Source organism: Streptopelia decaocto, assembly GCF_964273445.1.
Source record: "Streptopelia decaocto genome assembly, chromosome: 12".
NCBI lineage: Eukaryota > Metazoa > Chordata > Aves > Columbiformes > Columbidae > Streptopelia > Streptopelia decaocto.
The window spans coordinates 12,291,671-12,308,910 of record NC_138667.1 but is presented as its reverse complement, the minus strand read 5'-3'; the positions used below and the strand labels follow the sequence as shown (position 1 = coordinate 12,308,910).

Genomic DNA, 17,240 nt, shown 5'->3' with positions numbered 1-17,240 from the left:
AAAAGTTAAACTGCCCCCTTCCCCCGCTACCTGCCCCTGGCACCATACGTACGCCGTGCATTCCCCTTTTTAACCTGTTCCCCCCTCTGTCTAATCCGAGTCCGTCCAGCCCTCGCCCCTTTAAACTAGGTTGCAAAGCCGCTGTACCTACCCTGCAACTCCTAAAACTTCTCTCCTTGTTGTGATTTAGATTATTTACTAACAAAAAGGACAACAAAAATATACTCGATCTTCCTGTAGATGACTTTTTTTTTTTAAAGAATGCATTTCCTTCTTCCCCTTTAATTTTTTTTTTTTTTTTTTTTGGCAAGGAAATTTGCTCCATCTCCAGCAGCAACCACTGCTCCTTTTGATGTTGTGGTACGCCGTGCGCATGCGCTTCACATTAGAATTACTGCACTGGCCAGAATAAGTTGGATCTCTTCTCTTCACTGAAACCCTAAATCATATCAAAAGCTAAAGGGATGCTGAGAGTCCGGAAAAAGGGTTACTTTGGGATTTGGTCATTCCCCTTAATAATAGCCGTGGTGTGTGCACAGAGGTAAGTGATGACGGTATCTCTTTTGCTTTACTTTGAATTGCACTGCATGCTGCTGCTGCTGAGAGGAATGTACAGCTTGGATCTGAGAATTAAGAAATAATGTAGTATTCTCTTTTATTTTCTTTAGTGTCAATGATCCTAGTAATATGTCACTGGTAAAAGAGACCGTGGATAGGCTGCTGAAGGGCTATGACATTCGCTTGAGGCCAGATTTTGGAGGTAATTTGACTGCTTTTGAAAGAGGGAGATGACATATCCTGGCTGTGTACCTTTCGTGTGTGTGGGTTTTAAACGTGTTGTGGGTGCTGTTGCTTTGGGGGATGAGTGTTGCCATTTTCTCGAGCTGATCCAAAGTTAAGCCCATTGTTACTCTATTTTCTTAGCACAGGATGCTCTTAATGTGGTCACTTAAGTCTCTTGTATATTTGTAATCGATCCTTCATTTTGAGATGATACTTTATTAATTTATTTTGTGCTGATATTTTATTAACCTGTAATTAAACCCTTGTTTAACTGACGTTATCGAGATGCAAATCTCTTAAGTTTACCCAGCGTTTGCTCCTCTCAGCCTAATGTGCGTGTGATCACAGTTACTATTTTTGAGTACAAGATGTACTGCTGTTAACTGGTACAAAAATGCCATTTAACCCCCTGCGTACTCGTACTTCGAACTACTTTATTTCGGACGTGCTCGCTGTGGGGTGTCCCCCGTCCCCCGCGGGGCTCACTGACTGCCGTCCCCTGGGCTATCCCCTCCGCCAAAGCGCAGGGCTGAGGGTGGCGAGTGGGGTCGCGGCCGCGAAGGCCGAAGCCGCAGCCGCGTTCCCAAGCGGTGTGGGGGGGAGAGCTCCCGTACCCCCAGACCCAGGCTGGCCCCGAGCTGCTGTCCGCCTGGGCCTCTCCGGGTGCGCACCCGCGGGCGGAGCGCGGCGAGCCCCGGTGCTCACACGTGTGTGCATTACATAAAACACCTCCACAGCTGGCGGGGGGCGCGCAGGGTGAACCCGGTACGAACGCGCGTTCCCCGCGGATCGGTGGGAGCCTCCGTTGGCTTGCTCCTGGGAGGGCGCGGGAGTGAAGGCGTGGGGACGGCTGTGTTGTTTTTTCTTCCTCCTGCTACTCTGGTTTTGTTTAAATGTGGTTTCATTTCTATGCTACCTTAGTCCTGCTAACTGTGGTAAGAATGAGTTAAGTTCTTAGCGACCACACTGAGGACCATCTTGTTGGTTTGCAGGTCCCCCAGTCGCTGTTGGCATGAACATAGACATTGCCAGTATAGATATGGTCTCAGAAGTCAATATGGTGAGTATTTTGGGGTCGGGGGTGGTTGCTTTCCGAGGGGGTGGCTGTCGCTTCCCCCGCTTCTGCCAAGGCGGAACGGTGCCCGCGGGCGAGTGGGGACCCGGCGCGGCCTCCTGCCCCGGAGCGCTGCCAGGGCGGAGCGCGCCACCTCCTAGAGGGTCGGCTGGGGGGGGCGGGAAGAGGGTCGTGTTTACCCCTCACAGCGCTGGGGCCGGTGGGAGCCCCGGGGCGGCAGCACCGGCCGCACGGGCGGCTCCTGCGGCAGCGCTCCCGAGGCGCCGCGCGCTCCGCCTTGCCGCGAGCAACGGCGCCCCCTGCCGGCCCCGCGCCCGCACGGCACCCCGCCGCCACCGGGCCGCGCTGCCGTTCCGCGGGCGTCGAGCGGAGGGGCCGCTCCCGCGCACCGGGCCCGCGGGGCCGCGCCTCGCCCTGCCTGGGCGGGCGCGCAGCGTGAGCTCCGCCGCGGGTTCTCGGGGAAACGGGCGCGAAGGGTTAATGGGTAACCTGTTTGTATGCCTTTGCTTGCTTTGATTTAATTTTTTTTTTTATGATATTAAAAAAAAAAAAATGCTGCTTAGTCTTAACAGTGCACTTTCAATGTAAACAAACAAACAAACAAAACTTTTCTGTATATCCAAAGCTTACCAGTTGTGGGGTTTTTTGTAACCTGACACTATTTTGGATGGTCATGACTGAATCAATAATTTTTCAATACGTTTGTCTCTCCAAATGGTTTGAACTGAGCGTGCTGAAGTATTGAGTTTGTTCATCGCATAATGACGTTTCCTATGTTTTGCTTTCATTATGTGAGACACTAATGAAGTGTTGGCAAAACTGGGATTCATACTGTAGAAGAAGCTGTTCTGGGTTTAGATGAAACTTTTCTAGCACGTACTTTTCTTATTTGGAAATGTTTGTGGTCAAGTTTTTATCTTAACTTACATCTTCCTTGGTTAAGGATATAGAATTTGGCCTTAGGGCTTTATACAAGAAGGACAAAATAAAGACACTGAAGCATGGTAGCAACAACTGGTATAAAATAAATGTGTCTGTTAAACTTCTATCACTAGTAACTAATATTTGTTTGAAACAAACTTTCCATTCTTTTTGAAGAAGTTGTCAGGAAACATTTCTAAATACAAATGTGATTTAGGGATACTACTGTAGCTGTAATGCTGCATATGAAAAGAATATTTTGAAAGTTATCAGTTGTGTTCATATCGTTCTGATACTAAAATATTTTGTTTAATTCCTGGGTGGCACGTTTGTGTTCTCAGACGTGTTCCACTGAATGAATTGGCAAACATTTGTTCTCATGCTGCATTGTGTGATGTACAGGAGCTTCTTAATGTGAAATCTAGTCCTCAGCCTAATTTGAGAATGACATTACTGGTGGTTGTACTGTGAGACTGGGAGGCCTTGGTGACAGAGAGCTTGATACTGCTCTTTTTCAAGATACCAGGAAAACTCTGAACAGTTTCGCCTTGCGCAACATTACTTATGATATATTTCAAAGTGGCTAAAAAAACTTTCACTAAACTTGTAATTTAGTATTCTACCTTTATGAGCTTTAAGTGCGAAGAAAAAAAAAGACGCATCGTGTTTTAAACCACTTTTCATTTTGGAAGAACTGTGATTAGGAGAGAGATGGATGTGTGGAGTTACTTCTTAGCAATGAGCAGCGTGGGAATGATGAGGGTTTTCTTGAAGGAACTGCAATCTACTGGGTTAGTGTTATATCCTCACATCTCTTCAGAACTGGAAGGTAGTGCCAAATGTTTTTGTTTCTTGTGGAAAGATTCTGAAGATTCTTGTGAATCTTCTTTGTTTCTGTCAGTAATTTCTAAAATTTGGTCTCTAATTAAAGGTGAATGGACATCAGAATACTGTGATCTGACACAGACTAACTACAAAACTGAGTATTATTTTTAGTATTTGTAGTTAGTCTATTGTGTTTCTATAATGAAATGTTTGACCTTTGTGAGAAAAATATTTTCAGACTATCTGCAGAACTCGGGGGTTGGGGTAGGGAATGTATAGGCAATTTTGTCCCACACATTTGCCTAAAGCGTTTAAGCTCTGGGTTTATTTTACTCTAAGAAGCTATCTATTTCTGGAAACAAGGTATTTTACTTTTTTTTCCCTATTTTTTTATTCCTCCTTCTTCACTTACGGTTTCAGAAGAGATTCCAAACCAAGATTATTTTCCTTATCTGCTTAACTGCAAAATGTAACCTGTAACAGTTCATTCTACAATGATCTGTATAGCACAACAAGTACTAATATACCATGACAGACCTGAAATAAATGAGAAGAGAGACACGAAATCAGACAACAAAATACTTAGTATACAGGGCCTTTTTCCTTGCAATCACCAGAATTTGGGATAGAAACCAGGAGGAATACGATTGAATGTTAGCTGATGTAAAGCCTTCGGAGATAATGAGAGACATAGAAAGATTCTTTTGTATTTAGGGATATATTTTCTGAGCCATGGGCTTGCTCTTGCTTTGCCTGTAGTCATGGTGAACACCACTGACTTGAGATAAAGGCAAATCATTGCCTGGGGTCATGTATTAACATTAATGGGATCAAACTTTTGCCCTGGGATGAAGGCTAAACAAGCATAGTTATTTAACTTGAGATCATTTATCTTCATTCCAATGTTAACTCACTTTAAAATTATCATACTTATATTTCTCTTCCAGTCTTGACATATTCCATCTACCATATATATGCGCTGCTCTGCGTGCAGGAGGCTTGTCACCAATGTCATGAAATAAATAATAAAGTTTGTACTTTGTTGAACAGGAGAGTTTAGAGTCACTGCTATAGGAAGTAAATGTGTGTTTAGGATGTTCAAGAACATTATTGTTCACTTTGAATTCTTTGAGATGATAAATATTTTACATCATAAAAACCTCATTGTGTAACAGGCTTTACAGCTGCCTTCCAAATATTTCTTGTATGCAACAGAGTTGGAACTGGAAGCTGTTTAACCTTTTGTAGTCAGAAACTCAAGCTGGCATATACCTTAGTTTTCAAAAATGGCTTTGTACTTATGAACATGAATCTCCAGCTGTGGGAAATGCACTGAATGCATGAGAGAGATTCAGGTATATGTGGTTGTTGACAAGTGTCATGACTGTTTGGACTTTGTTTTTTTTTGTATTTTGCAAAGAAATAATTTATATCAGGTAATGATTTTATGCAGTACAAAAATGATTATGGCTAATTCCACTCACCTCTCTGGACCAGGCCCTGAAGTATTGTTGAGTGTGTGCTTTATGCTAGTTATACTGTAGATTTTCTTAATGCTTTTCTTATTTAGGTAACAATGGTAAAAAAAACATAGGTGTGAAAGCCAATAATATTTTTTTTTCTGGGCTAATGAATTTGATTTTGCATAAGATTAACTGTATTGCAGTGAATCTCATGAAAAGTTCTCAAGATAGTTTCCAAGTATTTCTTTGTGTACTTGAATTTTCTTCTTGGCTTCCTTTTCATTTACACTATCCACTCATTGTAAAATAGTATCTCCAGAGAGCTTAATGGTAGCTTTTTTCCTCTTTTTTTCCATTTTTTTTTCCTTTTTTTCTTTACTAACCAGTGCTAGCTGGGATGTCACATTTCCACATTTTCATCTCCATAATAATAATTGGAGTAGACCCCTTGACCACATAGCAACCAAGGCTGTTCTTAATTTTAATTTTCTACCATTTCCTCCCAACACTTCCCTCTTAAAATGTTTTAAAAAAATGGTACAGGTTCATTAAGAAGTACAGAAATAAATTTTCTTCCCTAGATAGCACTTAAGGTTCTGCATAAAATGTTGTGCATTTGATGAATCTAGCTAAGACATGTGGGTTTCTATGGATGATATTGGTCAAGTGGTGGTTTTCAGTATCTTGGCTTATTTCCTTTTAAATAGGCACCCTCCCCCTCTTCTCTCTCATCTTCCTTGGTCTGTGGCTATTCTGGGATTCTAGTACAGGATGTCTTGGAATGAGAGAGAAATGGTTCGTGGATATGTATTTTTATCCAGGGAATATACACTTTCTGAAGTAGTGGATTGTATATGTAATTAAATATAACTATTCAGGCTGTGGTTCATTTTGGTTGTGCAGAGAGGAACCTGAACACTTAGTTTAGTTTAAAGTATTTACTTGCTTACCATTGTACAGATTTTGGCAGGTGGACTCGGTATGTGTATGTGGAGTCAAATAGATACAATAGATTAGTTTATCTTAGTTGGAGAAACAAAGGAGCTGTTATCATATATCAGGGAAAAGTTTACTTATTAGTGTATACCAATTTTTACACAACAGAACCTAATAACTTCAAAGCTGTTAAAAAAGGGCTTTTTTTCATATTATATTCACTTATATTTGAGATAAGCCAAAGTTGCATAAAATAGTAAGTATAATACTTATATATCAGAATATTCTCAGTCTAAGGAAGTAAAGGCACAACTATAATTTGCTGATAGACCTCTGACTTTCAGTTGCTTTGATGATGGAGATCCCCTACTGATTTTCTTAAAATCTCTGTTTTCTCAAGGTATTTTCAGTAGGGAACATCAACAAAGCTCAAAAGACATAGGTTTAGATTATGAAAACAAAAGGAGCTGTGCAGCTACCTCTCAAGTAGCAACAGTTATCTTTATGTGTGAAAAGGGAGGAGATGGCTCATGATATAAAATGAAATGGGAGTTAAATGGTAAGGAAATAGGGTGGAGCTGTTCCAAACCAGAAAACTCAGGGGAAAAGTCCTGGTAAAGAAAAATGAAGAGAAAGAAAATCATAAACCAGGAAAAAGTGTCCTATATACAGTGCTACAAAAAGAGGTGAGGAAAATTATTCCTGTCAGCAATAACAACTTCTTTTGATCCATTCAACTTGTACATGTTGCTGTACATGATCAATTGAGGGAATAAAGAAAGGACAAGGCTGAAAATGCTTTGAAAAGGAAATACTAGAAATATTGGAAAGGTGTTGCTTCCCTAATCCTTAATACTTCCTGCTGCTAGAGGCTGTGTTGGTTTTATTATTTCCCTTGTGCCATAGGTGCATATGCTTCTTCACACAAAATTGCATTTCTCAGCAGCCAGTTTGAATTTGGCTCTCACCAAATTATTGTGCTTGTGCACTACTGACTCACACTGCAGTGTCTACAGAGGCTCCCATGAATGTAGAGCAGGTTATGTATATCTTAGAACTGAGAACTTTTTTTACTGGAAGTGGGGTGGTTAGTAGGTCAGAGAGGTTCTCCTGCCCCTCTACTCTGCCCTGGGGAGACCACACCTGGAATATTGTGTCCAGTTCTGGGCCCCTCAGTTCCAGAAGGACAGGGAACTGCTGGAGAGAGTCCAGTGCAGGGCAACAAAGATGATTAAGGGAGTGGAGCATCTCCCATGAGAGGAAAGGCTGAGGGAGCTGGGGCTCTTTAGCTTGGAGGAGGCTGAGGGGTGACCTTATTAATGTTTACAAATACATAAAGGGTGAGTGTCAGGAGGATGGAGCCAGGCTCTTCTCGGTGACAGCCAACGGTAGGACAAGGGGTAATGGGTGTAAACTGGAACACAAGAGGTTCCACTTAAATTTGAGAAGAAACTTCTTCTCAGTAAGGGTGACAGACACTGGAACAGGCTGCCCAAGGGGGATTGTGGAGTCTCCTACTCTGGAGACATTCAAAACCCACCTGGCCATATTCCTGTGTAGCCTCATCTAAGTGTTCCTGCTCCGGTGGGGGGATTGGACTGGATGATCTTTTGATGTCCCTTCCAATCCTTGACATTCTGTGATTCATCTGTTCCTTTAGTTATTGTCTGGGATAACATCACAAGACCTTTATTTTTGAACTAGAGTAAGTTATGTTAGTATGGCATTCCATTTCTTGTTACTACATGTCTCCAGTTCATGCCTTTTCCTTTTTTAGCTTTAAGGTATGTAAAAATAAATAAGATTTCCCACATTCAAGTAAAATGTTTGTTCTTGGGGACCGAAACAAACATTCCTATTAGTATGCTACATGTGGATTGAAGTTTTTATGTTAGTTTTGCCAGAATATATGTAGCTACAGTATGAAATTATTGCTCTAGAACATATACACAGGAATGTAGTGAGCTTGTAACTACTTTTATTAGCTATTTCAGAAGCAATAATATGTGTTTATATACATTATGTGTATCTATATTATGTATATTAAGAAGCATTACATCATTCTTTTTTCTTGTGCGCTATAGTGTTGCAACTCTTTAATCAGCAGAAAATCATCTTGTTTCTTTGGTGGTAGTGATTCTTCAAAGTGATCTGTCATTTCGGCAGACCAGGGGATGGTTGTCAGTAATTTAAAGAGATTGCCTTGGAGGTGATTTGTACAACTGGATTAATAATTATTGCCTTCTTGTTTTCAGAAAGCCTTGACCTATAAATATTTGAGTAATTTGGCTCCTGCCATATAAGAAAAGATACATTTATCTATATGTTTTATGGGCAGTGTCTTGGTGCTGAAGCGTGGGAATGAACATGAAGTGTACTTTGTTAGCTCTGACTATAGGCTGCTTTATTTCATAACTTCTCATTGAAAATCACATAAAATCTTTATAGATGAGCCATGTAGTAAAATGAAAGATTTTTATGTTGTGCTCTACAAACTTGTAACAAGTTTAAGCTGTTCCAATGGTCGTATTTGTGCTTCTTAGTGCCTCTAAAGTCTGTTAGTGCACCATGACTAAATCCTTATTATTCCTCCCTCCCATTTTTATCCTCATACCCTGTGCAGCCCTCTGCAAGGTTTATAGTAAAGCCTTAGTATTTAACGGTGTTGAAATACAGTCTTTTATAGCAATAATTGTTTTATTTTTCCAGAAGTAATCCAGATTCCTTGTAGACTTTTCATGGTTAATGCTGTAGGTCTCTGCAAGTGCTTGTATGAATTAGGTAAGCAAGACTTAGTCCCATCATTTCAAAGGAGGGTGCTCATCCATGAGACGTTTTTTGAAATGCCTCTGTTGAGTGATGGAAGAGAGCATCTTCAGAGTTAAGAACTTCAGAAACAGTCAAATGTTTTGAGTTATTAATACCGAAAATTGGCTACTATGAATGGATGCAATCTGTAAGTTAAAACTAAATGAATGTGCATAATTATCATATATTTAAATTGTAGGCATGCTGCAGATTGACAAAAAGATAAACAGGACAGAAGCAACCTTAGTGATTTATTGTATTACTGTTATTATTAATAGTAATTACTCTTACTATGCTTCTATAGGGATTCCCACCCTGCTCAGATTTATTGACAGCAATGCTATGTACAGTGGACATATAATGGCAAGTATAACACAGGGCTCTTAGGAATAGCGATATAGTGGGCATATTTATAGCTCTAATCTTACCTGTCTGAAGACCAGGCTGTGAAGTAGCAGTGCTCTCACTTCACAGGTTTTGCCAATGAAGGTCTTTGCATGCAAATTGTCTGGCTGTTTTTTTCTAATTAGCTAATCAATGCACAGATTCTCCCAGATTTGGAATAGTACCTACCACATGTGTCCTTTTTGTATGAGTTTTGCAGATGAGTGTGTAAATACTTCCCAGTCAAAACTAAAATTTCTGTCATAAATATGAAAAGACCTCTAACATTCAGGAGGTTGACATGTATGTGAATGAATATGGAATTTGTAGATCATATTTAACATAGGTTGTCACAGGCCAGATAAAGCATTTTGAGTTTGAGCTCTTCCAATGTCCCCAAACTCAAAGAACAAGGAGACCGTGCTATTTCTGTCTATCTCGAGCTGCTTTTTGTGTATCTCCATCTATGTTAAATCCTATTAATTTTTATTATGTAAATACTGACAGAGAGGTTCATTTTTTAGTGTTTATATAATAAGAATTTAGCCACATGGGGAAAGAAGCAACCCTTCTGAGAGATGCATTTTGCATTTTAAGTGTGTGCTATTGTAATAAGTATGGCAGTTGGGAGTATTTCCACTGATTTTTCCTATAGACAAACTAGTGATTCATTGTGATTGTGCTGAAAGACAAATTCAGCTCTGTAAATTTTGAACAATTAGAAGAAAAAATTATAGGAAATTTGGCCTTGGACAAGAGTAGTATATTAAATTGCTCTAATGAATGCATATTAAAAAAATCCAGCTGCTTGAAGTGGAAAGTACTTGTTCCAGTGCCTGCTCTCTGGACTATTTATTCTTTATTTTCTTTAATGAATAGGCATTTCCATTAACTAAGCAATTCTGTGAAAATGAATTAAAACCCAGAATTTTCCTTCACAGTTGAGTGTCCTGATTGCAGCTCTTGAATGTCTTTCCTGTGGTCATGGGTTTTTAATTGTTTGCTGCATAGTAGCCTGGGTGCAGTGAACCTCAGACAGCTTATTAGCCTTTGGTGCTTGTGAGTGGAAATATTCAGGTTGCAGAGGACCAAGCACAGGGGTCTTTCATATAATGAATTAGCTTACAAAAGTCTGACAGCACATCCTTTACCTTCTTCTCTGTTGCTGAAAATGTTTCTGAATTGCAGTAGCCGTGACTTCATGTTAGGCATAACTTAAGCCTACCAGCTTTATCTAATTTTTAATGAGATTTAAATATTGTAAAGATGTTTGAATGGGCTGAAGTAGGAATAACACACCTGTTCACCTGGAACAGCTCAGCTCCATCCTGAGTAGTAGTGCAGTACAGATCTTTGGAAGTGGGAAACTAAGCAGTAAATGGCAGAAACTTGTGAATATAACCTTTTCCAGAGATGAGTCATCACAAATAATTTTCTTGAAAAGTTGTTTTGGATTGACACAGGGCAAAGGGCTCTTATGTGCAAAATGCTCTAAATATGTGTACGGTTGTTGTTTGTTTTGGTTTTGCTTTTTAATATGACTTGGAGAAAAATGGGGTAGAAAGTGTAGAGTTGGGTAAAGGACACGCCAAACTCATTTGAGATGAGAAGAAGGTCTTCCAGATGAGTTTGTGGGTTTTCTAGTATTTGGGATGTCTGAGAATGTGGTTCTGTGGTTTAGATTTTTGGAAGCGTTTCTCATTCAACATTTTCTGTTGCGTATGGCTGTGGAGTAGCCAGAAGTTCCAGTTGCTTTCAAGGAACTGAAGGCATTTTTTTCCTTAGTGAGAACTACTTATTAAAACATTTAATTATCAAATATCTGAATAAGGTACTGAAGACTTTTGAAAAGCTATTCACTGCCATTCACCCTTTTGAAAATCTGCTCCTAGTTTCTGTTGTAGATTAATTTTATTTTTTAATGGAAGCTTAAATTGTTTTTTGATACTTGGAACAGAGATTCTTCCTGCTTAACTGAGTAAAATTAGTGTTTAAAATTGTTTGTCCTCTGTATAGGTGTTTAAAAAGGTATATTGTAATATATGTATGTGTGTGTATATATATATTTATTTATTATGTATTAGTGAAAGTAGTGAAATATTTTCCTTATGGTCCATAAGGGTAAATATGTGTTGTAATTTGCATAACAGTTATTACCCAATAGTCCAGAAGTTGTTGTGGTCCATTGTGTAATCCAAATTTGTTTCTTATATAAAGTGTATTTTTGAGTTAATAGACCCTGCAGCTCCAAAGGAGTTGTAGAACATTGTGGATTTTTTTATTCTTTCAAGGGCTGCTGACCCAACGGGCTCTGTTGGCTCCCACAGGGGTGTCAGAGAAATGATGTTAATCCATGTTTGACAAGAGGTGCACTGAAGGAGTCATAACATTTAAGTAAAACAAAATCAGTTTGAAGGTGCAGTAGACTGAATTTCTAAATTAAGTAATTTGGGAGTGAAACTCTTTTATTTTTCCTTTAATGAAATGATGTATTCTTTTAGATAGTGCAGAGGGAAGAAGGAAATTCAACAAACATGCACACCATATTTACAAACAAAAAGCAGTATTTTGCAACTATTTGCAACATTGTTTCCCTAATCATGTAAGTCCATAAATACCCAAAGGAGCCTTTTAATCAGTCTGAAATCTTGCTGAAATTTAAGTGAACTCTCAATCTGTTATACTGTCCTGTTGGTCTTTTTCACTGATATTTTGCAATGTGAGGTGCTTTTAGAAATTCCACCCCTAATAGAATTAGAGATGTAATGTTCGTGTCTTATAGCACATGCTGCCTTAGGTTGCTCAGGATAAAATGCTTAACAACCTAAATAGATAGAAAAATGACTTGCAAAATTACTTTCTTTTTTTTTCAATTTTGAAAGAAACCTTTTCAAAGATGTAGGAATGTTTAATGGGCTAAGCATAGCTGAGACCTTTTGTATCAAGTTTCAGTAAAAATAGATTATTATAGCTGAAATATAAGTCCCAGAAAAATAGATTTGTAATGGAAATGCCAGGAGACCCTTAACTATAATCATTCTTGTTAGTGTAAATGCCTAGAAATGAATACAATTTTCATTGATCCACTATTATGTGACACAAGTGACCACTTACAGAGAAATCCATAATAATTCTAGTTAACTGTCTGCATTCAAAAATGCAGTTAAAAGTACCCACCTCTGTGCATAGACTTTGCAGAATGCATTTGTGAGCTCAGGTCTTGTCTTGAATCCTTAAAATGTGTAAATCCGATGCTGATTTTTCCACTGAGGCTATTTCTACCCTGTTTTCACAGAGGATTTGTGGGTACTTAAATGACTTGAAATGCAATACAAGAGGGCTCATATAACATAGTGATCTCCAAAATTGTTGCTGTGCAGGAGGTGCTCTTTTGAAGTGAATGGATGTACTTGGTAGTTTTTATTGGCCAGAAAGTCATAACACCTTGCTTGCATCTTTGATTTAAAGATATTTAAAAGCTGAGTCCAATCATAGGAAGAGTATCCTTTTACTCTTAGGCTTGTGTCTGTACCATAACCAAATGCATTGGTGAGGCAGCATTAGGAGGCTCATGTAGTTCCTATCAGGGCCAAACTTTGCGTGTTTATAAATGGAATACATCAGTTTACATCAATCTCTTTCTGGCATCCTTTTTTACTTCAAGTTAAATGAATAAAAATGCAGCGTTTTCTTCTGAATTATAAAATCATCTTGGGCAAGGTAAATGGTAATGCATAGTCTTAACTGTAAAATGAAATGTTGATTAACTTTGTAATTGAATTGACTTTTTGAGAACACAATGGTGAATGAGCTTTTGATATGGCATTTGACATTTTAGAAAGAGACATCTATGCTACAATAATATGCAGGCTAGATAACAGTTTCATTAATGCAAGAAGGCAGTAATTAGTAAAGAGTCAGAATAAGAGACTTCAATAAAAATTGCTGCTCTTGTATATTGTTTCTGTAAGAAAGTACATCATATAATATGTAACTTAAATTATCTATTGAGTTAAACTTTTTGAAAAGAAAGAATGTACATATGTGTATTACATATGTAGTTACACGTACTAAATTGATTATTGTTATGGTGATACTTGTAGTTATACAGTAATGTATCATAAGAAATTATTTTGCACAGCTTAAATATTTTTTTGCATTCATCAACCTAGAAGGACTCAAGACTTTTAAGTTTTTATGTGCTGAATCATCATGGTAATGGTGTCTAGCTGTGTTGCTGTGTGATCGTATTAGGTTGTCAGATATGGCCTAGGAGTGGTGGTTTGTTTTGTTTTGTTTTTTGACAATAGAGAGAGTCTATATTATGGTGTGTTTATGTTTCAGGAGAATGTTCATTTAGACCATCTCTTAAGTTGCTATTGAGCTTCAGGTTTTAGTGCAACATATATGTATTTTATAGAGGCCACCCCATTTCTAATTTTTTTAGTTCCTGAAGTGTTCCTCAGTAATAAATTGAGAGTATATTCTTTATGGAGTCTTCAAATATATTTATGAAACCACGTGCTCTTACTGCTGTTGTTTGGGCTACATAAGTAGAATATGCACTTGAACTTTCCCTCACCTTCCTTTTTTAAGTAAGAGATAAGAGAAAGCTTAACGGAGAAAAATAGTTGAAAGTAGGTTATGGATGGACGGGGTTTTGTAAATCAGTATTTTTGTGGTTTAGTACAGTCTTGATATAGGTCTTCTGGATCTTTAAAGAGAAAAACATATAGTTGCATTTTAAATATACCATTTCCTACAACTTTCTTCTTATATTAAAGCAGCCTTAACAGAATCATCAATTGTCAGTAATATCAAGACTATGAAACATTGATTTGGTATTGAATTTGAAATGTTCACATGCTTTGTAATGTCCGCTGTATAACTGAGGGCTAATCTAAATTTGTCTTAAAAAGATACAGATGAGATTTTGATGGGTATATGCTACTCTTCCAGTGTGCCCTGTTTTGTGTGAGAAGACATGACATTTTCTTGACAATTGTGGCCTTTAAAGCCTTGTGCGATAGTCCAGTTGTAAGTTTTCAGGTGCTCCTGTTTGCTTTCACTGTAGGATGGTAAACCAGAACAGAAGTTGTTCCTTCTCACTCCCCAGTCTCTGGTTTAGGTTGAGTCCACATTATTGCAGGCAGTATGTTTGGGAGCCCATTCTGCATTTTGAAAACAGCCTGTTTTTTCTTACCAATTATAGAATGAATCTAGACAGGTGTAGCTTACTGGGATGAAGTCAGCTCTTGTGACTGTTTTGGCCTTCATAATCTTTCCTGACGTATTTTTTTACTTGTGGTTTGACCACAACAATGTTGGATAATACAGGCACACAACTAATGCATGTAAGAAAGCTGAAATGCATTCATAGGCTTCTTTGTACTGGACATAAGCTGAAGCGCAAACCTCTTCTCATCATAGCTGATCTGTTCCTCCGCTGTTTCATCTCGTTCTTACTGTTTGTTGTTCACCGATTTCTGGCAGTTTGGCCTGACTCTGTGGTGCCTGTTTCTTCCTCTTCCCCTCTATGAGTGGGTAACAGTTCCCATTCATTCAGTTCCCTTTGTCTCTTGTTTATTCTGGCCGATGCAGTAAAATGGTTGAGCATCAATGGCTCGGCAAGTGTAAGGATGTTAACAAACAAAAACTGTTAAGTTGAATTTGTGGTGTGTAAATGTCTGACTGTCAGCCTTAATCTAGCAGGCACTGCTGTTATATCGTGACACTGACTGCAGCAATAATGGCAACCTGAGCGCTTACCAAGATAGAAAAAGAAATTCTGCGTGTTCTGTCCTCACGTCTTCCTTTGCTGAGGACACATATCCTTTAAGACATAAGCATGTGCTAGAAGTTAAGCTTGTAAGTGCTTTGATGAACAGTGTCCTTTTGATCATCCTGGCTTCAGTCTGCAAAATTGACTATAGCTGGGAGGTGGGGGAGTTTTCCATTGTAACTAATGGTAATGTCATAAACAGGATTATGTCTGGAGTTGTAAGTGGCAGATTAGACAACCATCAAGAGAGAAAATCTGTTTTTCAGCAAATATTCTCAGTGATAAAGAACCTTAGGAGAGAACGATAAAATGAGATATATAGGCAGAATTGTTTCTATGCAGAACATTTTTTTCCAAATTTCCCTCGAGGCATCAGCTGTTCTCTGAACATCCAAGAAGTTCATTGTGCTTCTGATCAGCTTCCCACACATTCTCACCCACATCACTTTGCTGTGTCATCTTAATGTCATTTTTAAATACTAACAAAAGAAGCATTTTGTTTATAACGGAAAAATAAAAATCTTGAGATTGGAAAGAATGGCTTTTTAATGTTATTTTAGCAGATCAAAGCTGACTCATGAGTAGCAAGTATGAAATAAAGTTATTAATGTATTTAAAATTCTCAATTCCTGAGTTGAGGCTTTGTTTAAGAAATACTTTGATTACAGTCATCAGACTTCATAGACTTTTTCCATATATGATTGGTATTATTTTTAGACATTTTACCTTGCTGTGAAGCGTTACATTTAGAATATATAACAGTATAGCAATTTGAGTGTGTTAAATTGAACAGTGGCCAGGTACGCTGGAGGCCAAGTGGGAAGATGGAAAAGACACCTTTCTCTGGGGAAAATAAAAAACCATCTGTGATATAATTTACTTGGCATGGGAAGGTTCAGTCAACCACTGTCATCTACTGCCTTTGTGGTGGCCTGATCCGGGAACAGAGATATATTATTGCCACCATTGCAGGCGAGCACTCATGCAAGTTATCATTTGCATCAAAACTGAACATTTTCAAGATCATTGAATTTACGCTGTGTAGTCTCTTGGCACTGCAAGGTGAAAAAATTACTCTTTTAGAGGTCAGTGAATCTCGAACCAGTTTCTTCTAGGGAAAAGGGAGGAAGGTGTTGATTTGGGGATGAGAGCTTGGCTGACACAACATAGCAAATGTCTTAAAGAAAAGAAAAAATCTTCCATTTGTGTGTGGAAGTCACTGGATGTATATGGATAGCAACTGGAGAAAAATTATTTGTATTAACTATATCACATATCATCAGCAGAACAAGTGCAACTCTCCTGCACCTTTCTAGACTAAAATCAGTGTAGTTTTAAATATGCTCTTTCTTATTATTCTGGACTAACAAAACCACTTACCTCTATTTTTTTGTAAGCTATTGGGAAACTTGATTCAGTTTTAGATTGAACTAGAGTGGTCTTGAGATATTTGAAGTCTTCTATGACTATATATAATAGACAAAAAGAATGCTTAAATTTGAATGTGGATCTTGTACTTGAAAGAGATGAACTGCATTTTTTGTCTCAGAGTGGTAACCAACAGTTTAGCTCCCTTCCTATCTGAAAGACTCCCCAAAAGATTCATTTTAAAATGTGTATAAAAGCTTCTGCAAAAAGCGAAGGAGTGAATGTGAAAAAACAGCTCTGTATTTCTGTGACTATCCAGTGCTTTGAGAATTTTAACGGAGTACCCATTCATACTGCCTGTAAGAAAGTCAATCCAGCAGCAAAGAATGTGAGAACATCTGGAGTGCAAGCCAAGTACCTGGGTCAACAAATGACGGTTAAGTTGTTGCTTAAAAATGGTATAAGTTAAGGATAACGGTTGAATCTTACTTCTGCAGGATTATCTTAGAGTCGTACTTTTTTTGCTGCTGATCTTTTGCTGATTTATCTTTCAAGTTGTTGGCAGGACATAATTTTCAGCTTCAGCAGCTTTCCACATGCCATTATCCTATGGCTAAGGTCATTTTATTGATCTTGTTATTAATGTGCATCAGACAGTATGGTCACAACAAACTTCGTCACATGGGAGCAACATGTCTTCAGAGACACTTACAATAAAGAATATTGTGTCTTCGATGTCTGAATGCTATTTCTCCAGAGAAGAGAGTTTTTATTTAAATTTCCATAAAGCTCCCAATATGAGATGTTTATATGCTTTATATCTGTAACTTATAGACTTTTTCTTCCATGCTGTCTGGGGTCATTCTCATGCTAGTAGAGGACAAGTTAAAGAGAC

The 17,240-nt window shown here is 38.4% G+C and overlaps 1 protein-coding gene across 2 annotated transcripts in view; it reads left to right on the top strand.

Annotated features, from left to right (window-relative positions):
- Window positions 1-464: 464 nt before the first annotated feature.
- GABRB2 (gamma-aminobutyric acid type A receptor subunit beta2) overlaps window positions 465-17,240 on the top strand; it is a gene marked incomplete at both ends in the record, with an annotated part of 143,931 nt that continues 127,155 nt past the window's right edge. For both annotated transcript variants that reach the window (XM_082063821.1, XM_082063820.1), the window contains 3 exons: window positions 465-541; window positions 669-760; window positions 1,776-1,843. In XM_082063821.1, coding sequence (XP_081919947.1) covers window positions 465-541; window positions 669-760; window positions 1,776-1,843 — 237 coding nt within the window. The remainder of the gene's footprint in view (window positions 542-668; window positions 761-1,775; window positions 1,844-17,240) is intronic.